This window comes from Carassius gibelio, chromosome B22 (assembly GCF_023724105.1).
Source record: "Carassius gibelio isolate Cgi1373 ecotype wild population from Czech Republic chromosome B22, carGib1.2-hapl.c, whole genome shotgun sequence".
In the NCBI taxonomy this organism is placed as follows: domain Eukaryota; kingdom Metazoa; phylum Chordata; class Actinopteri; order Cypriniformes; family Cyprinidae; genus Carassius; species Carassius gibelio.
Genome location: NC_068417.1, coordinates 34,483,929 through 34,506,395, shown reverse-complemented (window position 1 = coordinate 34,506,395; position 22,467 = coordinate 34,483,929). Strand labels below are relative to the sequence as shown.

The following is a 22,467-nucleotide window of genomic DNA, read 5'->3' as shown; positions in this document are numbered from 1 at the left end:
TGTATATTCTATCGCCCTTCACCAACCCTACACCTAACCCTAACCCTCACAGGAAACTTTGTGCATTTTTACTTTCTCAAAAAAACTCATTTCTGTATGATTTATAAGTGTTTTGAAAAATGGGGACATGGCTTATGTCCTCATAACTCACCCTCTCCTTGTAATACCTGTGTCATACCCATGTCATTATACAGAGTTGTGTCCTGATATGTCACAAAAACATGCACACACACACACACACACACTCACACACACACACACACTCTCTCTCTCTCTCTCACACACACACACTCACTCTCTCTCTCTCACACACACACACACACACTCACACACTCTCTCTCTCTCAATTCAATTCATATTGCTTTATCGGTATGATATACATAGATACATATTGCCAAAGCATTGTACATAGAAGAATAGAACAAACAAAACTAAAATACATATATATCCATAAAAAAATACATTTAAAATACATCCATATACATTTCTATAAACATTGATGGTACTACTAATGTAGATGTGTTCACTCTTTACCTCTTAGTTTGTGGCATTTGTAAATATAATGTGCTCCCACAGAGGAAGCAGGTCCTTCACCCAGTAATATTTTTAATTTGTCATGTTCACGGAGCGACTGGAGCTCAGGAGTGTTCTGCTGTATTTGACTGTACAGTGAGTCTCTCAGAGATGTGTATTTGTCACAGTCTCAACTGATCCTGATCTACACTCGTCACAGACTCGCTCTTCTTCAGGTAACCAGCTCTTTCTGTGTCGTCCTCTCTCTATGGCCAGCTGGTGGTCACTCAGTCTGTACTTGGTCACTAACTGTCTGTGTGTTATATTCCTGACTGAGAGCAGATAGTCAGCCATACTGTACTCTCTGTTGAGTTTCAGATAACACTGGAGAAGACTTTGGTGTTTGGTTTGTTCTTTCCAATACTGTATGTATGTCTCCTTCTCTTCATTCATAATCTCTTTGATTCTTCCATGTTTTCAGGATTGGTGATATCTAGTGCTTTGTTAGTCAGCTCTGACACCATTACACAAAGATGACTTTTTTGAGCACTCTTTTTTTGTGTTTTTAGTGTTTTATAATGAAGAGAATCTTCCGAACTAGAGTTTAAGTGGATCCAGAACTTTAAAACTCTTTTTTTAATGATGAGGTTTAGGGGGAGACAGGCGTTATTAGGAGTGTTTCTGTGCACGTGAAGGATGTTTCTGCAGAACTGGACATGCAGAGCTCCTGAAGGGTGTTTGTTCCAGTCTTTATGGCTGGAGTTACTCGCTGAGCTCCAGATCAGGATTGGTGATATCGAGTGCTTTGTTAGTCAGCTCTGACAAGATTACTTTGTTGAGCACTCTTCTTTTTGATCAGATCTCGCTTCCATACAGGGCAATGGGCAGAATCACACTATCAAAGATCTTTGTCCAGATTCTGATGGGGATGTTTATTTTAAATCATTTCATTCGTATAGTCTGCAGTATAAGTAATGTTTTAATTGCCAATTTGAAATTTCCAGTGGGAGTTAAAACCAGACCAAGATAAGTAAAGTGTAAAGTATGTTGAAGTGTGGTGTTGTTTAAAGAGAATAAATGTATGTTCTAGATTTCTGGGCTTTTTCTGAAATATCATAATCTTAGTTTTTGGGATGTTGACGTCTAAGGCCCAATCCTGGCAGTATTTAGTTAAAATGTCAAGGTTGTGCTGGAGACCTTCTGGTGTTTTAGACAGAATTAGTAAGTCATCTGCATACAGTAAGTATTTGACCTCTGTGTGGTATAATTGTAGTCCTGGACTGTTTGACTGGTCCAGTAGATCTGTCAGTTCATTGATATATATGTTAAATAAGGTCGGGCTGAGGCAGCAGCCCTGTCTCACTCCTCGCTGTTGAGGAAAATACTCTGTCCTTTGCTGCCCAATTTTTACTGCACATTTATTTTGGTTATACATGTTTTTAATTAAGTCATATATTTTACCCCTATGCCACTTTGAATGATTTTATAAAACAGTCCTTTATGCCAGATGGAGTCAAAAGCCTTCTTAAAATCTATAAAGCATGCAAATATTTCCCCATCTTTCTTCTGGTGTACATGTTCATTTATTAGCGTGTGTAGTGTGTGAATATGGTCAGTGGTTCGATGTTTAGGGAGGAAGCCAATCTGAGATTTGCTGATGACATTGTGCTGCTTTAAGAAAGATGAAATCCGAGAGTTGATTATAGAGCAAAATACTTTTCCTAAATTACTGGTTACACAGATCCCTCTGTAGTTATTAGGATCGGTTTTGTCTCCACTTTTAAAGATGGGAGAGATGAATCCTGTGTTCCAGACCTCAGGAAAAATACCTGAACTCAAAATCAAATTAAAAAGTTTGAGTAATGGAATTTGCAATTCAGGAGAGCTGTTTTTAAGCATCTCGTTCTTTATCTTGTCTGGGCTTTATCTTTATCTTGATTTCTGACATTTGAAGGATTTCAGTTTTTCACTAAGTTCTTGTTGGGTTATTGGATAATCTAGTGGATTTTGGTTGTTTTTGATACATGATTCAAGAGCATTCAATTTTTCGAGGACTTTTAATTGGTTGGGATTATTCAGAGGGTCAGTTTGAGGTGTATAGAGCTTCTTAAAGTAAAAATCTGACCATCTTGTGTGGCTAACTCTTGTGGTTTTGTCTTGTTCAGACTGTTCCTCATGCTCCAGAACTGACCCTGATAAACTGATGTTGTGCTACAGGATGGCGGCTGGTACAACAGCAGCAGCAGCACGGCGTGCTGCGGGACAGTGCACACAAGAGTTTTCTTGAATCAAACCAGAGATTTACCAGACTGTAGACGGTAGAGTCGTAGTTGAAGATGAATTGCTGAACTTTATTGTGATTAAAATGCGAACACTAAGCCATAATGATATTGTGACGATTGTAACTAGCAGTTTCAGCTCTGAGCGGATTGAGACCTCAAAGGCAGTTTTGTCAGAGCTCCTTCCACATCATAAACGATGGATCTCCCATAGGGGACAAAAGAAGGATGTTAATAATGTCAAAATGTGTCTGCAAGTGCTTAATGAATGCGGTGAAGAGATCCCAAGATTTGTATCTCACTTCCTGGATGATCTACCGCCCGTCTCATTTAAACACATCGATGTGTCTGTGCTCCTTGGGAAAATGCAGCAAATGAATACTGACATTGACAACCTAAAAAGAACAATGGGAACTCAAGTAGCTGCCTGTGAAATGTTGCGGGAGGATTCTGAGAAACTTGCGCCCAGCGTGTCAGGTCTTTCCTCGGCTGTGTTGGAGAGGCCAATAGGCCCTGGTCCTGTTTTCTGCCCTCCCTTTTCAGGATTGGTGATATCTAGTGCTTTGTTAGTCAGCTCTGAAACCATTACACAAAGATGACTTTTTTGAGCACTGTTTTTTGTGTTTTTAGTGCTTTATAATGAAGAGAATCTTCCGAACTAGAGTTTAAGTGGATCCAGAACTTTAAAACTCTTTTTTTAATGATGAGGTTTAGAGGGAGACAGGCGTTATTAGGAGTGTTTCTGTGCACGTGAAGGATGCTTCTGCTGAACTCCACATGCAGAGCTTCTAAAGGGTGTTTGTTCCAGTCTTTATGGCTGGAGTTACTCGCTGAGCTCCAGATCAGGATTGGTGATATCGAGTGCTTTGTTAGTCAGCTCTGACAAGATTACTTTGTTGAGCACTCTTCTTTTTGATCAGATCTCGCTTCCATACAGGGTAATGGGCAGAATCACACTATCAAAGATCTTTGTCCAGATTCTGATGGGGATGTTTATTTTAAATCATTTCATTCGTATAGTCTGCAGTATAAGTAATGTTTTAATTGCCAATTTGAAATTTCCAGTGGGAGTTAAAACCAGACCAAGATAAGTAAAGTGTAAAGTATGTTGAAGTGTGGTGTTGTTTAAAGAGAATAAATGTATGTTCTAGATTTCTGGGCTTTTTCTGAAATATCATAATCTTAGTTTTTGGGATGTTGACGTCTAAGGCCCAATCCTGGCAGTATTTAGTTAAAATGTCAAGGTTGTTCTGGAGACCTTCTGGTGTTTTAGACAGAATTAGTAAGTCGTCTGCATACAGTAAATATTTGACCTCTGTGTGGTATAATTGTAGTCCTGGACTGTTCGACTGGTCCAGTAGATCTGCCAGTTCATTGATATAGATGTTAAATAAGGTCGGGCTGAGGCAGCAGCCCTGTCTCACTCCTCGCTGTTGAGGAAGATACTCTGTCCTTTGCTGCCCAGTTTTTACTGCACATTTATTTTGGCTATACATCTTTTTAATTAAGTGATATATTTTACCCCCATGCCACTTTGAATGATTTTATAAAACAGTCCTTTATGCCAGATGGAGTCAAAAGCCTTCTTAAAATCTATAAAGCATGCAAATATTTCCCCATCTTTCTTCTGGTGTACATGTTCATTTATTAGCGTGTGTAGTGTGTGAATATGGTCAGTGGTTCGATGTTTAGGGAGGAAGCCAATCTGAGATTTGCTGATGACATTGTGCTGCTTTAAGAAAGATGAAATCCGAGAGTTGACTATAGCGCAAAATACTTTTCCCAAATTACTGGTTACACAGATCCTTCTGTAGTTATTAGGATCGGTTTTGTCTCCACTTTTAAAGATGGGAAAGATGAATCCTGTGTTCCAGACCTCAGGAAAAATACCTGAACTCAAAATCAAATTAAAAAGTTTGAGTAATGGAATTTGCAATTCAGGAGAGCTGTTTTTAAGCATCTCGTTCTTTATCTTGTCTGGGCTTTATCTTTATCTTGATTTCTGACATTTGAGGGATTTCAGTTTTTCACTAAGTTCTTGTTGGGTTATTGGATAATCTAGTGGATTTTGGTTGTTTTTGATACATGATTCAAGAGCATTCAATTTTTCGAGGACTTTTAATTGGTTGGGATTATTCAGAGGGTCAGTTTGAGGTGTATAGAGCTTCTTAAAGTAAAAATCTGACCATCTTGTGTGGCTAACTCTTGTGGTTTTGTCTTGTTCAGACTGTTCCTCATGCTCCAGAACTGACCCTGATAAACTGATGTTGTGCTACAGGATGGCGGCTGGTACAACAGCAGCAGCAGCACGGCGTGCTGCGGGAGAGTGCACACAAGAGTTTTCTTGAATCAAACCAGAGATTTACCAGACTGTAGACGGTAGAGTCGTAGTTGAAGATGAATTGCTGAACTTTATTGTGATTAATAATGCGAACACTAAGCCATAATGATATTGTGACGATTGTAACTAGCAGTTTCAGCTCTGAGCGGATTGAGACCTCAAAGGCAGTTTTGTCAGAGCTCCTTCCACATCATAAACGATGGATCTCCCATAGGGGACAAAAGAAGGATGTTAGTAATGTCAAAATGTGTCTGCAAGTGCTTAATGAATGCGGTGAAGAGATCCCAAGATTTGTATCGCACTTCCTGGATGATCTACCGCCCGTCGCATTTAAACACATCGATGTGTCTGTGCTCCTTGGGAAAATGCAGCAAATGAATACTGACATTGACAACCTAAAAAGAACAATGGGAACTCAAGTAGCTGCCTGTGAAATGTTGCGGGAGGATTCTGAGAAACTTGCGCCCAGCGTGTCAGGTCTTTCCTCGGCTGTGTTGGAGAGGCCAATAGGCCCTGGTCCTGTTTTCTGCCCTCCCTCTGCGGCTGATGGATGTTTGTCAGCGGCGCATGGTGAGACTGATGGCGGAAGACCGGCGCAGTCTTTGGATCCAGCCCTGGGACAAACGCAGACTCTCCCATGGAGCATGATGGTTAAGGATGGGGGCCGGCTGAAGCAGGTATCTGAGAACCCTGCACATCGAAGCCCAAAACCTCGCACTGTAAAAACTCCAGCGAGGTTTGTGAGAAAGAAAACTGCCATAATTGGGACTGGTGTGGGTAGTAATATACTGGCTGTTAAAACAAAGCTGGTAAAGGTATTTGCAACAAAGTTTGATCTTAGTGTTGATGCCGATACTCTTAGTGACTACTTAAAGATGAAGCTGAATCGGGAAGTGACATGCAGAAAAATAGAGGCGACACAGAGCAGATTTAGCTCCTTTTGTATTTCTGCTGAATGTAATGATGTGGCCGAGCTATATGATCCGCAGCTTTGGCCCGCTGGGACTTTTGTCCGACGCTTCTATGAGTCTCGTCGCCCTAGGGGAGCAGAAGGAAGACTGTCCGGGCCAGAGGATGCCCCCCGCTCTCGAGATGAGAGGCTGTTGCACGTTAGTGATGCTGTGCCTGCTGTAGTTGTGGGTGAGAACGGGATGAAGACCGGCTGCTCGGCTGGAAATGACAAAACATTGTAAAATGCGTGTTGTCTCGTATAAGACCCGCGGGCTGCGAGTAGGTCATACTGCTTCTGATATATCAAAACGTCTGGTTGTGCATACATTGCTGGATGAGTGTGACATTCTGTGTTCGCAAGAAACGTGGCTAGCGAAACAAGATTTGTAGAAGCTGAACACTGTACACATAAACTTTCATGGGGCTGGAGAGTCCACTACTGACCTCAGTACAAAGGTGGTTCGTGTAGCTGGTGGTGTAGCAATATTGTGGAACATCAAATATGACTCAATGGTGAATGTGGTGCGGCTAAATGTTGACTGGGCTATTGGGCTAGTGTGTAATTTTAATGAAAAGAAATGTATTGTCTTAAATGTTTATACACCGTATGAATCATATGAGCATGAGGATGAATTTTTGAACAGGTTAGCTTTTATTCAGACATTCATAGAGGAGAATAGTTCATCTTGTGTCTATATTATGGGTGATTTTAATGCTGACATGTCAGATAGCAAATCTTTATTTGCAACACACTTACAGCAGTTTTGTAATGAGTCTAACTTAATTCTATCGAGCATTGCTTTGTTGCCTGACTCAAGTTTTACCTATGTTAGTGATGCGTGGAACACAACATCTTGGTTAGACCATATTGTCACCACAGCTGATGCTCATGCCTCACTGATAAATGTGGAGATCTGCTATGAACTTGCCACCTCAGATCATATACCTATTGCTGCTCTGTTAGATGTTGAAAAACTCCCCCTGCTGTCCAGGAATAAGAAACTGGACTGGTCAAAGCTGAGTAAAGAGGAGGTTGCAGAATACTCATTGCGAACTGAAAGTTTTCTAAATGATATTCCACTGCCTTATGAAGTCCTAATGTGCTCAGATATTAATTGTAAGGATGTGCTACATGTTGAAAAACTCTGTGCCATGTATGATGGTATTGTGAAATGTCTTAATGTTTCCAGTGTACCATTCTGTAAAAGAAAATGTAAGGTGCTTCACATTAGACCTGGGTGGAATGAGTTTGTGGCTGAGCAGTATGCTGAGGCAAGAGAGGCCTTTAGACTCTGGTCAGAGGCAGGAAGGCCCAGACATGGGGAATTGTTTGATTGAACAAAATGTACAAATGCTAGAGTTAAGTATGCATTATGTTTCATTAAGAAAAATGAAAATACAATGAGAGCAGACTCACTAGCCAGAAAGCTACAGAAAAACAACCCTACTGATTTCTGGCAAAGGGTCAAAATTATGAATAACAATAAAATATCTTTACCAGCTGACATTGAAGGTATTAGTAGCCCAGAAAAAATAGCTGAGCTCTGGCGAGAGCATTATTGTGACCTATTCAATTGTGTCAAAAGTAACCCAGTTAGATTCAATCATGAACATACTGATTTCTCAGCAGATATGATGGTTAGGGTAGCAGATATCTATGATCCCATTGATATGTTGGAGAACAACAAAGTCTGTGGTATGGACTACACTAATGCAGAACATCTCAAATATGCCAGCCATAAGCTCTGTCCTTTGCTTTACTTGTGTTTTAATGGTTGTTTGGTTCATGGGGTCCTGCCTAATGCTATTATGTCGGTTTTGGTAAGCTCAACAGTATTGACAATTATCGTCCAATTGCATTAGCCAGTATCTTGTCTAAAGTACTGGAGAGAATACTGCTAACAAAGTTAGAAATGTATGTTCTTACTACTGATAATCAGTTTGGTTTAAAGAAAGCATTGAACCGATTTGTGTATCTATGCTCTTAAAGAGATTGTGTCCAGGTATAACAGCCTGCATTCGACCATGTTTTTATGTTTTATTGATGCGTCAAAGGCATTTGATAGAATCAATCATGAACGACTGTTTGTAAAATTGCTCGATAGAGGAGCCCCTACATTTTTAGTGAGAATTGTAATGTATTGGTATGTCCATCAAACGTTTCAGGTTAAATGGGACGATGTTGTATCTGCTCCATTCCCTGTCAGTAACGGAGTGAAACAAGGAGGAATTATGTCTCCTATTTTATTTAATGTCTATATGGATGAACTGTCAGACCAGTTAAATAGGTTAAAAACTGGCTGTCTTGTGGGCAACACTGTTGTTAATCATCTAATGTATGCAGACGATCTTGTCCTGCTCTGTCCTTACAGCATTGGGCTGCAGCAGATGCTGAAAGTCTGCTCACAGTATGGCTTTGATTATGATATTAAATATAACACTAAGAAAAGCCACATAATGGTAGTTTGAAGCAATGAGGATAATAAATCAACTTTTACCACTTTTTATTTTTATAATCGAAGCCTCAGTCAGTCCTCTGAAAAGCTGTTACAGATACACTTCCAGGCTTAGACGACACTGGTGTAGTAGCCTGTATATTATATAGGCTATTGTGGAATTTTTATGTATTTTTGTATTTGTTGTTGTTGATTGTTGTGTTATATGGACCTGTGTCTGCAATAAAGGAAAAGAATTGAGTTTTCCATCTTTTGAAGTGTGTTGTTATAATAGTCCAGTTTCTTCTGTCTCACTGTGTTTTTGTGTTGTTTCAGAGCGTAACTCTGAGTGTTTAGAGCGTAACTCTGAGTTGACCGGATCTTTGTGTTTTTGATTTGAAATGAATCGTAGCTCTTGTCTTATTGTTTTACATTCATGGTCAAACCACTTTTCAGAAGGTTTTAGTTTAGCTTTATTTTTGTGTTTATATGTGGTTGTTTCATTTAAATGAGCCTTTTTTGCTATATTTTCAAAAATGTCGTTGTTTAATTGCTAATTGTATTGAATTGATAAATAGTGTAATGGAACTGACAGTTTCGTTTGACTTCAATGTTTTAATATATGTTTCAGCAGCACTACGAGTCCATCTATATGATGCTTTGAGTTTATGTAGATGAATTGGCTTTTTATGAATTCCCCTTGATTTGTTGTCTTCCCCTTTAATGGAGAGATTGATCTGGCTGTGATCAGACAGGGGCGACTGAGCTTTGACGATAAATGCACTGAAATGGGAAGGGCATATATTTGATATAGCACGATCTACAACACTGTTCCTGAGATCTGAGCTATATGTGAACTGTCCACAGGAATCTCCTTTGATTCTACCGTTGAGGATATAAAGACCTAAAGTCTGACAGAGGTGGACTAGCTCTTTCCCGTGTCTATTGACTCCAGTATCCTGGCTATTTCTTCTCGGTAGAGTACTGAAGAGATCTTGGGGTATATGTGTGAACAGACGTTTATCTCCTGAATTATCAATATGGTCTAGTTCTGAACCAGTTCGAGCATTTAAATCTCCACATAATAAAATTTCCCAGAGAGTTTGGTATTGATTAATTTCTTCTTGTAAAGTGTGGAATACTTCATCATCGTAGTGTGGGGAATCTGATGGAGGAATATAAATTCCACAGATAAAAAGGTCTTTATCTAGAATTCCAAAGCTTTTATCCAATTTTAACCAAATGTGATCTTTGCCTTGCTGGACTGGTGATGTAAAAGGGGCAAGGTCATTTTTTATTCATATGACTAAACCTCCAGAATCTCTACCACGGTGTACTGAGTTGAGTTTCTATGAGGGCACTATGATTTCAGAGTAACTTGAAGAACACTCCTTCACTGAGGCCTGAGTCCCTGGGGTCCTGTGTGATGTTGGTGATGTGTGAGAGTGCTCCTTCACTGAGTCTGCACGTACAGATCTGTGTGATGTTGGTGATGTGTGAGAGCGCTCCTTCACTGAGTCTGCACGTACAGACCTGTGTGATGTTGTTGATGTGTGAGAGCGATCCTTCACTGATTCTGCACGTACAGATCTGTGTGATGTTGGTGATGTGTGAGAGCGCTCCTTCACTGAGTCTGCACGTACAGATCTGTGTGATGTTGTTAATGTGTGAGAGCGCTCCTTCACTGAGTCTGCACGTACAGATCTGTGTGATGTTGTTGATGTGTGGGAGCGATCCTTCACTGAATCAGGTACAGATCTGTGTGACGTCTCTTCATGATGGAGCCGCAGGTTACTCTCAGTGCAGCTGTTGTTGGGAGATTCTCTGTCCTTGTTTTCAAGCTCTAAACACATTGCAGTCTGTTCTTTCAGCTTTTATTTTAACTCATGGATGTTTTTCTCAAACTTTCTTTCTCTCCGTATTGAGTCCTTTCATTTTTGACATTTCGGCCTCAAGTTTCATGTTGATGTTGTGCAACTCTTTAATTTCAGCCCAGAGATTATTGATGGTAAATTCATCTGGGCGGCTCAGAATGAGCTGCTTTAATTCTGACACCTCCATCTCTAACAGAGCCGTCTTCTGGAGAAGACACTGGAGATAACTGTGTGTGTGTGTGTGTGTGTGTGTGTGTGTGTGTGTGTGTGTGTGTGTGTGTGTGTGGTCTGCTCAGGGATCAGTTCATCAGATGGGGCTGGAGATGTGCTGACCGGAGAGTAGGGATGCACTTCATTCTCATCCTCAGATTCCTCTGTTTCCTCCTCAACTATCTGCTTTAAAAGGGGAAATGATTTTTCAAAAGCTTAGAGACTAGCTTCATTTCCTTGAATTAAGACCGTTCCACTGTTGTACAGATTGATGGTTTGGAAATGGGAGGAGGGATCAACTGACTCAAAAATGCAGATCTGACATCCTTTACAGATTCCCTTCTTCTTAGTGTAGGGGAAATATTGACTAATAACACTTTTCCAGATGAGGCTTCTCTCTGTATAGAAGATCAGATTTGTCCTCTTTTCTTGGGAAGTCATATCAACATAAAGAGATTCGGGATGTTCATGTAGCATTGTCTGTGTAAAGGCTTTTCTTTTATCTCCTTTAATGTGTGCAGGATAAACAATCTCCATGGCAACCGCTGAATGCTTCCACTATTGACAGTTGAGATTTAAATAATGCTGGTAATTGTTGTTAATAAAAATAATGTATATAATATATTTCTATTATATATATAAATCTTCTTAATAGCGTACTGTAATGTGTTGATGAAGGCAGTGTAGTCTCTTCTTGAGTCTCGCTGCTGTACTGATGATTGTTCTGGATCAATCGCTCTCACTGCTGTCAGTCACAGCTGCGGTTCCTCCATGAAGAGATTTAAAGTTACCGCTCCATTTCTGTGCTCTTTCTGTACTCTCTTCTCTTACATTTCCAAAAGTGTTCAAACATAGGCTTTTTCTGAGCTTTTGCCTCAATTAACAACAGTATTTTATATTAATTAACAGGAGCTCATATCTAGAGCACACTCACTCACACACACACACACACACACACACACACACCCACACACACACTCACAAACTCTCACTTTCTCTCTCACACACACACACACACTCACTCACACTCTCTCTCACACACACACACTCGGTCACACATACACACACAGACCCTCTCTGTCACACACACACACACACACACACACTCTCTCTCATACACACACACACTCACTCTCTCTCTCTCACACACACACACACTCACACACACACAATCTCTGAATTTGATCAGCATGTATTTCCTGTTTAATAATGTAAATGTGAGGATAAATAACTGAATTCAGTCGCTTTAAAATAATTAGAAATAATAATGTGAATCTGTGAAAATATACTGGATATTTCCAGTTGATCTGGAACAACAATAGACTTTATAAAGAAATGGGCACAACACACTCACAAATCTGAGGCTTCTGTGTGAGCTCTCAACCAATGGTTCACCTGCGATCCACAAGGACCACCTCCCTCATTTACATGTTGCACACGGAAAAGTAAAAAGAAAGAAATTAATTAATAAATCTGAAAATAAATACATGTAGGAATAAATAGATACATATAATAAATAAATACATATAATAAATAAATAAATACATATAATAAATAAATTCATGAATAAATAAATGTCAAAATAAATAAATGTATTAAATATAAAAATAAAAAAGTATAAATAAATAAATGTTAAAAAGAATAAAAATACATGTAAAATAAATACATAAAGAAAAAAGAATTTAAAATATAATTCAGGATTACATTTTATTTCAAATGAACTATTTATTGTATTTATTATTTTACTTTTATTACATTTATTTATTTATCTATATATTTATTTATTTTTAATTTCTGCAGGTTTGGTCCTCCATACAGTATGATTATTAACTCAATGGGCTAGTTGCATATCTCCTTCATCTTGGATTTCCAGTCTTGCGAGTGTGTGCATAGATACTTCCGATTGTGCTAGACATCAGTGCAGAGAACCGGAGAAATTCAAATATTACCTTCTATATGTTTACATGATTTATTATATCACTTCAAATGCAAATAAGATCCACACTGCTATTATTACTATACTTTAAATGTGAACTGAGCCACCAGTGGATTTGAAACTTGCGTATATGTTTGGGTCCAGTAAATTAATTAAATACACTATATGTTCCCGAAAAGAAAGTTGAACTCATGGTGTTTACACACAGCTACATAGTGTATTTTTACCTCACCAATAACTACAAATTACTTATTTTTGAAAATGTTTTTATTACATAGATTTTTTTTAAAGAAATATTTACGTTGTGAGACGTGGGCTGCAATTTATCTTCATAAGTATCCATTTCTCAACTGTGCACATACATCAGTTTGTTTCATCATTGTTTTTCACACCATATATTTTAATATTTTACACAACTTTGCATCAAACATTTTTTTAAAAAAAACGGGCTGTAAAATTATAAAATTAATACATGACTCATTTTTTCTGATAATTAATGCAAAATAATTCGTAACATTATAAATGTTGCTTATAGACAGATAATGATTTATGCTGCAGAAAACATAAACCTTGATAAAAACACACCTGAATGCAAACACAGATCTTTTAATTAATGCAAACCTATTATAATTACGTTAAATTGTACAGTTACATTTATAAATTATGTTATCAAATAAAGTTAAATGAGACTGAGCATCTCGTTTGACAGTCAGAAACCTTATTATCTTATAGATAACAGTCAGAACAAAATCAGCACTCAGTAAATATAAAGTATTGCATATTTGAGTGGTTTGTGTTTGAAAGAAGAAATGCCTGTGAAATGTTAAATATTACATAAAATAAGAATATTTAACATAAAATATGGTACTTTCAGGGCTAAATAAATAATAAAAAACACCAAAAACCACAAAAAATGCATAAATCATTAGATTTTATTTTATTGAAGACAGTAATATGACATTTATTGAAAAAACAAATGGGATCATAGCTGAGACTTTTGAAGGAGAAATTAAGGGCCGCTATCTAAAGGATGCTTGAGGGTTAAAATAAACGTAATGAACAAATAAATTTAATTACATCTAATTAATTGCAATATTTTGATGTTTTTAATATCACAGCTGCAGTGACTGCTAGAATCTGGAAGTGCTTCTCTGGTTACTGCACACCAGTATTACAGTACAATCAGCATAAAGACACAAGTCTCTCAGAGATTTCAGACAAAGGAATATTGAATGTAACTTCCACAGGGATATGGAAATGTATAGAAAAATATGAGGTGGCAAGAATGGCCTTTTATCTCACACTCGAGGTTAAAGACTCACCAGTATGTGACAGTGACGTGACATACAGCCAAGTATAGTGACCCATACTCAGAATTTGTGCTCTGCATTTAACCCATCCAAAGTGCACACACACACACACACACACACACAAAGTGATGTCTATTTTCCAAATACACCTGCCCACTCAACCTCCCCACAAACTTAAACACCAGAGTAATATGTCGTAGTTACTGTATACTGCAATGTTACTCTTAATATTTTAACATTATTGCATGTACAATACTACAAAAGGTTTGAAGAATGATAATGATAAACTAGTTCAGTATTGTGAATCATGTGAGTAGTACAACACACAAACACACACATACAAACACACTCCAACACTAAAACTTAAACACAGTCTCAGAGATCATTCATGTTCTTCTCTCTGCAGGCTGTATGACTGCAGTATTGGAGAGGAAGGCTGTGCTGCTCTGATTTCAGCTCTGAGATCAAACCCCTCACACCTGACAGAACTGGGTCTGAGTGGTAATAAACCAGGAGACTCAGGAGTGAAGCTGCTCTCTGCTCTACTGGAGGATCCACACTGTAAACTGGAGAAGCTATGGTGAGTGTTATTATATTACTGAACACAAAAAACTGTGTGAAAATACTGCCAAACAAAAACATTTCATGTTAAAGGGATAGTTCACCCAAAAATTAAAATGCTGTCATCACTTTACTTTTCTTCAAGACATTTCAAAACAGTATGACATTATTTGTGGAAAATATTTCTGAAGATATTTTGAGAAATGTTTGTGTCCATTCAATGGAAAGCAATGGTGCCCAAACTTTGGTTACCAATAATATTCAAATTATAAATGTTTTGTGTTTCACAGGAGAAAGAAGCTCATACAGGTTAAGAACGACAATGAGGGAAGAAAATTATATATATACAGTACAGACCAAAAGTTTGGACACACCTTCTCATTCAAAGAGTTTTCTTTATTTTCATGACTATGAAAATTGTAGATTCACACTGAAGGCAACAAAACTATGAATTAACACATGTGGAATTATATACATAACAAAAAAGTGTGAAACAACTGAAAATATGTCATATTGTAGGTTCTTCAAAGTAGCCACCTTTTGCTTTGATTACTGCTTTGCACACTCTTGGCATTCTCTTGATGAGCTTCAAGAGGTAGTCACCTGAAATGGTCTTCCAACAGTCTTGAAGGAGTTCCCCGAGAGATGCTTAGCACTTGTTGGCCCTTTTGCCTTCTGTCTGCAGTCCAGCTCACCCCTAAACCATCTCGATTGGGTTCAGGTCCGGTGACTGTGGAGGCCAGGTCATCTGGCGCAGCACCCCATCACTCTCCTTCTTGGTCAAATAGCCCTTGATGCCTTCAGTGTGACTCTACAATTTCCATAGTCATGAAAATAAAGAAAACTCTTTGAATGAGGTGTGTCCAAACTTTTACTGTCATACACTAAATTAAACATACAGATAAATAATTACAAGATTGACCATCTTTCTCTAATCCATAAATAACAGATTTGCATGTATTCATTGCAATATTTTGATGGAGCCTTGTATAAAACCAGCACTGTAGTGTTTTTCTACATACTGTAGCACCAAATCTTGAACATTTTACTCTGTTTGAGGAGTATTTATATAAGAGGAACAGCATTAATAAATGCTACTTTTTCTGCTGTCTGGTCTGAACCTCTCACTCTTAGATTAATCTTTGAGCAACTGATGTTATGTATTTATTATCTCTGAATTTGATACTTATTGTTTAATTATGTAGTTAGCATAATACATTCTTACCTGACAAATAAAACATTAGATTTGATTTATTCTGATGTCTCCTGGACTCATCATGACTAGTAAATCATGTGGAGGCTGATGTTTCCTCAAATCTGTGTCCAGGACAGAACAGACTAAAGGCTCATGGTTGAATGGAGCAGCAGGAACATCATCAGAGACCTTTTCATTTCTGTCTAGCACTGACTTAAGTTGTGCTGAAGTGACTAACAAACTACACTTTTTGTTCTGAGCAAGCAGTAGACGAGCGATTTAAAGATATAAGTAGGGCTGTGACGGTTGCTGTGACAACTGCGTCACCGCGGTGGTCGGTTGCCACCGCGGTTGTCTACTGCCACCGGCGGTAGTGCATGTGACGTCACACCCTCTATGGCAAGCATAACACAAAATTTTGTATATAAGTGTGATAAGTGTAATAGTTGCAAATTGTAAGTCTATGGTAATTTTCAAATTACCTCAAACACAGCGTTTCCTTTAGATTGGCAGATTTGAGTGCAGGAAAATAGTTTATGCATTCAGCACATTAATTTAGTGTTGAGCCATCTGCAGTCATGTCACCCATCCGCGTTTGCACAAGTTCTCGTGATCGCAAACGCTGGCTGGTCAGGTTTGGTGAGGCTTTCTCCAAACTGGCCAAATACAAACAAGACAGCGATAAATAAAAATGGTAACAAGAAATATGGCAACGATTCCTATTTCAAAGAGAGCACGTGCAGATGAGGAGTTATTGATCTCGCTTGGTGGCGGAAAAGTAAACCGGACGCAACACCACCGCGACGCAACAGGTTTAGTCTGTTTAGTGTCTACACAGGACATTTGAACTCTGTGTACCTCACAGACCGGACGGGGATTTATCATGTCGTTGTGCTGCATCCAGTGTAGCATCACTGACTATAATGAGTATTTTTTCACGCTGTGCGCTCGCGTCTGTTAGTCAGGGTGTATTTAATTTTCTTATTTAGGCGTCTTCTTTCTTTAACTGAATTATTTCTTTGATATTTATTTTAGTGTTTTGCAGGCGGCGTTCACTGACAGAAGTTCTCAAATAAACACGAACTGACGAGTTGAATAGGATGTGTTAGATGAGTGAGACAGTGCTGGGCTGATTTCATAGACATGTGCATACATATATATATAAATATATCCTGTATATAATATATATAAAATATATTACATGCATGCACAGTTTAAGTCAGCTTTAATCACCTTTTTTGGTAATTCCATGAATTAACTGACCACAACACTGCTTGCACATAGTTTATTTCACAGTTTGATATGAAAGTGTATGCATAAAGGAAGCGCGCACCGGCAGGACCGTTTCCGCGCTTGCTTAACTTTTTAAGTTAACCTTCTTATGAAGGTATAAGTTAACCTTGTAGTGAATCTGACTAAGTTCAGACCGGAGTTTGTAAAAGTAAGATCCATGACCTCCGGTCGGTTTGAGTCTCAAATGTGACAACGAGTCCCTGATGAATCAATAATTGAAAGTATTCACCTTATTCTTCAATGCAGACGTAAGTGATGAGTGAGACTTCTAATTCATTAGCTGCGATAAGGAAATAATGAGAATTACAAAGCGCAGTAAACGGTAAAACTGTTTGCACTACAAACCAGTGTGTTCATAATTAAGATAATAAATTAAAATAATATGGTAAGACACACCAATTAGTAATATCAAGCAGCTGAACAAGCTGTTTTGTACAGTTAAAAATAGCTGGAAGGAACTGAGACCAGAAGCAAGACCCAAAAATATACAAATTAATAGGATGTCCAGAATAATCAAATACCTCAATTAATTTTAACCAATATTTATGATTAGTTACTAATTAGAAACACATTCTACATTCAATAATCACTTGAAAATTAGAGTCAGATTAAACATAGAGCTACAATAATATTTAAACTCAATCCGAATTAAGTTAACCGAACCGCAAGTAAAATATATGTCATAGTTATACTAAAAAAGTTACTTATTTTAACATTATCACCTATATAATATTATAAACTAGCTCAGCATCACAATCATGAATCATGTGGGTAGAGTTCATTTAAATTAATGTTTTAGCTGCTGGCAAGTTAAAATCTCTATAGCACTGATCCTGGTGTGTAGAAAAAGTAGAGCTCATACAAACACACACACAAAAACACTCTTACTCTAAAACTTAAACACAGTCTCAGAGATCATTCATGTTCTTCACTCTCTGCAGGCTGAGATACTGCAGTATTGGAGAGGAAGGCTGTGCTGCTCTGATTTCAGCTCTGAGATCAAACCCCTCACACCCGACAGAACTGGATCTGAGTGGTAATACACCAGGAGACTCAGGAGTGAAGCTGCTCTCTGCTCTACTGGAGGATCCACACTGTAAACTGAAGAAACTACTGTAAGTTATTGAGTCAATTTCATTTATTATCTTGTATTAAAGCAGATCTTAGTGTATTTTATCTTTCTCTTTATTGTACAATATTTGACAGTGGAAACTCCACAAGCTCCAAACAACTCAATCAAAACAACACGTCTTGAACAAGACTGTCACCTGGACATTAAAATGCATAATTTCAGTATCTGTTGTGCAATATCCTGATAATTCACCTCCAGAGGACGAGAGAAGCTGTTGTTGAGATCAGAGACACTGACGGATAAGATTCAACTCTTTCCTTCGTACCAGCAGAGAATCGCCTCTGTCACATTCATCACTGAATACAGCAGGATGAACACATTTCCAGCTCCATGATTGTTCAGAGTCTTTGACAATAGTGAGAATGGACAGAGGAGCTGGAAACACATGAGAATAAACAGAAATATTACTGAGAGGAGGATCAAGATGAAATACAGGTGGTAAAGTGTGTCTATGCAGCAGCAAATCTGAATGTAGAGTTTAATAATGACCTGAATACAACAATACTAGTCAATATATCAGTTTCTAATAAACATTTGCAGTCAGAACTACATAAGATGTGTTTCTAGCAGAGTAGTTTAATATGATGTGGACTTAAACAGATTGTGCTTTTGAGTGAAAACTATCATCCAGAATGATCTTTATCCCGTGTTTAGATGAACGCGATCACACACTTAAGCGAGGATTGCTACGTTGGATTCCTGTGTTGTCACAAGTTCCCTTGGACGAAGAGAATACCAAACAGATATCACACAAAGCATGCAAGAGAAATGGGCCCAAAAGCTGTACTTTCCTGTTTTCCTTTACTCTTTTGGGTGAGTGTCAGTCCTGGTTTTCCAGTCAGACCATGGAAATTACAGTTTTACCGTTTTTCTCAGTCACTTTGGTACATTTCTCGAATCATCCTTGAGATTTGCAAAACAGTAAGTGCATTTTTCAAAACAACTCATACAAATAGCAATACACAATGGAATACCTGCAAAAGCCAGTCTCTTTCTCAAAATCCTTAGTTCATCTCTCAAAAATAAATATCTGTGTCAATGAACATGACAAGTCCTTGTGTCATTGTGTACAGATAAGAGAGTCAAATTGTTTAGTCATGTTGTCAATATAACAGTTTACTCTGGAGGGATAATCTGATGTAAACTATAGCAACATTTTGGATGGCAGTTACTGTATTGAACAGTATGCCATATGCTTATGTATGCCATATATCCATTTCAAAAGTACACATTTACACATCACTGTATGTGGGGTATTGACTGAAAGAGACTGGATTGAATTCCCAGTTATACTTTTACAGTTTTTCTCAATTGCTTTGGCACATTTTTCGAAACAGTCTTAACATTCTCTAAACTGTGAGTGCAAATGTCACAACTGTTTGCAGGAACTTCAAAACTTTATAGCATGTCTGCAAAATGTAGTTACTCACCCAAAACATTTAATTCATGCTTGAAAACCTAGTTATTGTGTCAATAATTTGGCCAAGGCCACCAAAATCTAAAGTATTTTTGTCATTGTGTGACTCACACTGGTCAAAATGTTTAGTTGTTTTTTCACCACAACAGTCAACCATGAAAATTATGGAGTTAAAAAAAAATCTCATATTTGTTGAGAAAAGTCAATAGCATGTAGAAAAAAAAGAAGTCTATGAACATTTGTATTTTTACAGTGTTTATTTTGTACTTTATGTGTATATACACAATACAAGTGCATTTACTGTACATGTAAAGTAACTGACAAGAGTAACATGATTTCACTTTACATTTCATATTTGTGTATTACCACAAATACACAAACAACAAATAACATTCATGGAAAAAAAAAAAAACTCTGATTCTTCTATTTCCACCACTTCCTCGATTATTTCTTCCTCTACCACCACCGCGTATTCTTACACGCCTTCCAATTGCTCTTCCACGAGCATGTTGCTGCAGTTCAAGGTTGTGAACGTCCTCCATTCTCAAAAACTTCTACAGCAGTGATTGTGCTGTGGGCAATCTATATATATATAGGTTGTGAACGTCCTCCATTCTCAAAAACTTCTACAGCAGTGATTGTGCTGTGGGCAATCTATATATATATATATATATATATATATATATATATATATATATATATTTATATATACTCCCAAAGTTGATTGGTTACGTAAATGGTTAAATGGTTGATTCATATTAGAGGTAATTTGCAATTAGATTGCGAATGCAATTAGAGGTCATGTGCCAATTTGGCAGACATTACAAATAATTTCAATGTTAGATATATTTTAGAATATACATTCATGTATACTAATTATGATAATTGAATAGATTGTTTTGAATGTGATGGCTTACACAATAAAACATGTCTGAGAAGTTCTGAAGTGTTTGACAGTGTAAGTGAGAATCGAATCATCAGTTTTGATCAACAAGCCATATGAAATTATTTGTTGTCCAAACTGCAGACAGTTGTATGTACTCTTTGCACACATGTGCCAAAGCATTTGCAATTTGCTCAAATTAATAAGGAATTCCAATCTGATGTGAAAAAGAAGCGAATTATTCAGAGATCTGAACTTAATGTTTTGGGAAATAAAAAAATCATTTGAGAACTGAGCCAAAGCAATTGAGAAAAACTGTAATAGTGGTCTGGTCAAAACAAAAAAAAATAAACCTTTACAATGTCACTGTGATATAGAAAAGGAAAAAGAAATATGGGCACAAAGATGAAAATAAGTCAATTTTCAGAATGTGTAACTCTTGTGTTGTCCTCTGTCTATACAGTATAAGCCTTCTAACTGAAGATTCATGAGATGAACCTTTGAGCTATTTCAGAGAAATGGTTTTTCATTTGTTTATCATCTACATTCTCTTCATTAGTAAAGATTTATTTGCACAAGTCATGCCAAATTGACACAAAAAGTCTAATAATGTGTAAAAATAAATATAAAAAGTGTGCTTGGCAGTTTATGACAACTAGATTAACCATTTTGCATTTAATGACTTATAAGATGAACTAAAGACTAGATGTTTTAAGGGGTAAGACTATTGCACAGAAAACTATATAATACACTTTGAGCGACATGACGTTAGCAACTGATAATATAGGAAACCACAGATAAATGTGCATAATCAATTGCATGAATGTACAAAAGCAATCGCAACCTGTTCAAAAGAATGAGAAAATGGTTTTATGATGTGTATAAATTACTAGAAGATGTGGAGGTTGTACAAGTAGTTTTGAGAATTTCATTTCTGATTTGAGAAATGCACCAAAGTGACTGAGAAAAACTGTATGAATAAAACATAAAATATAAATCAAATAGTATCAGAACAGTTAGATATCACTCATTGATGTTACACCTTCACAAGCGTTTGTCTTTCATTCTCTACACATCTCTACAAAAGACAATGTAGTTTTTTTCTCTATTTTACTGTCAAGTAAACAAGTAACAGACTGCAGTGAATTATAAGCAGTACCCAGCAAACATTGGTCCGACGGCGACGTCGTGTGGTCGGCCAAAAATAGTCGCAGTAGGACGGCATAAATCGGTAGAAATATGTAACAGAACATTTCCTAAAAATGCATTCAGATATGTTTGTACATGTTTATAGTTCAATGGGGTTTCATGTATAATTGTTTCTTTGACTATTAGCTCCGTGTAGTTCAATATTTACCCGCGTTTGGAATCGGTTGTGAGAGGACGTGCGTTACACGTCCATCATGACCCTCTGTGAAATCCTTGTGGAATATGCAAAAGCTGTGCTTACACCTTGATTAATACTGCAATAATTAATTAAAGTGCACCAAGTAGTTTTTAAGAGGTTTTAAAGAGGTTGTGAATAGACGTCCACTGACTTCTTTTACACATCTCGACATGGTTTGTGAAAAGATGTCCAAGCAATTCACTTTATCTTGTTTAAAAAAATTATAATCACAAAAGTGCCCAGTGTGCTTAGGTGATTGCAAAGCCATGCTGCAATTTAGTCATTATTTCAACCTGTTTTATGTATTTGTTGTTATTATTTTTATGGAATCTATGCATATACATGTAAAACAGATATATACCCGGTCACAATGTCTGAGTTGGATGTAATTGCCAAAACGGTGCTGCCAAGATGTAGACACAAAACATACTAATATATTTCCATAGACAGTAAAATAAATGGACACAGCGACCCCATTGGAACTCAATTGAGACAAGTGAAGCCCATTTTTAGCTATTTTTAGCACTTCCGTTTCTGATGCGCAGACTCAAACGAAGCTTGATGACGTCAGCAACCTGTCTGACAGATGTAAATCCTCTAGTAGCTGTGCGTGCAAACTGCCATCGTTAATCTTGCAGAGACTGCGAGCTTGAGCGGGGAGTTCTTTGTCGTGAGTGAGCAGGAGTAAGTATTCTGATTAATTATTTTGTATAGTATTTTAAAATGTAACGCCAGTAAGCCATATTAAGT

The 22,467-nt window shown here is 37.5% G+C and overlaps 1 protein-coding gene across 2 annotated transcripts in view; it reads left to right on the top strand.

The window, feature by feature from the left end:
• Positions 1-22,467, top strand: part of LOC127987351 (NACHT, LRR and PYD domains-containing protein 12-like) — a 795,441-nt gene that overhangs the window by 498,525 nt on the left and 274,449 nt on the right. The window contains exons 17-18 of one of the 2 annotated variants that reach the window (XM_052589640.1): positions 14,256-14,429; positions 17,840-18,013. In XM_052589640.1, coding sequence (XP_052445600.1) covers positions 14,256-14,429; positions 17,840-18,013 — 348 coding nt within the window. The remainder of the gene's footprint in view (positions 1-14,255; positions 14,430-17,839; positions 18,014-22,467) is intronic. The other variant, XM_052589641.1, reaches the window with a different exon arrangement.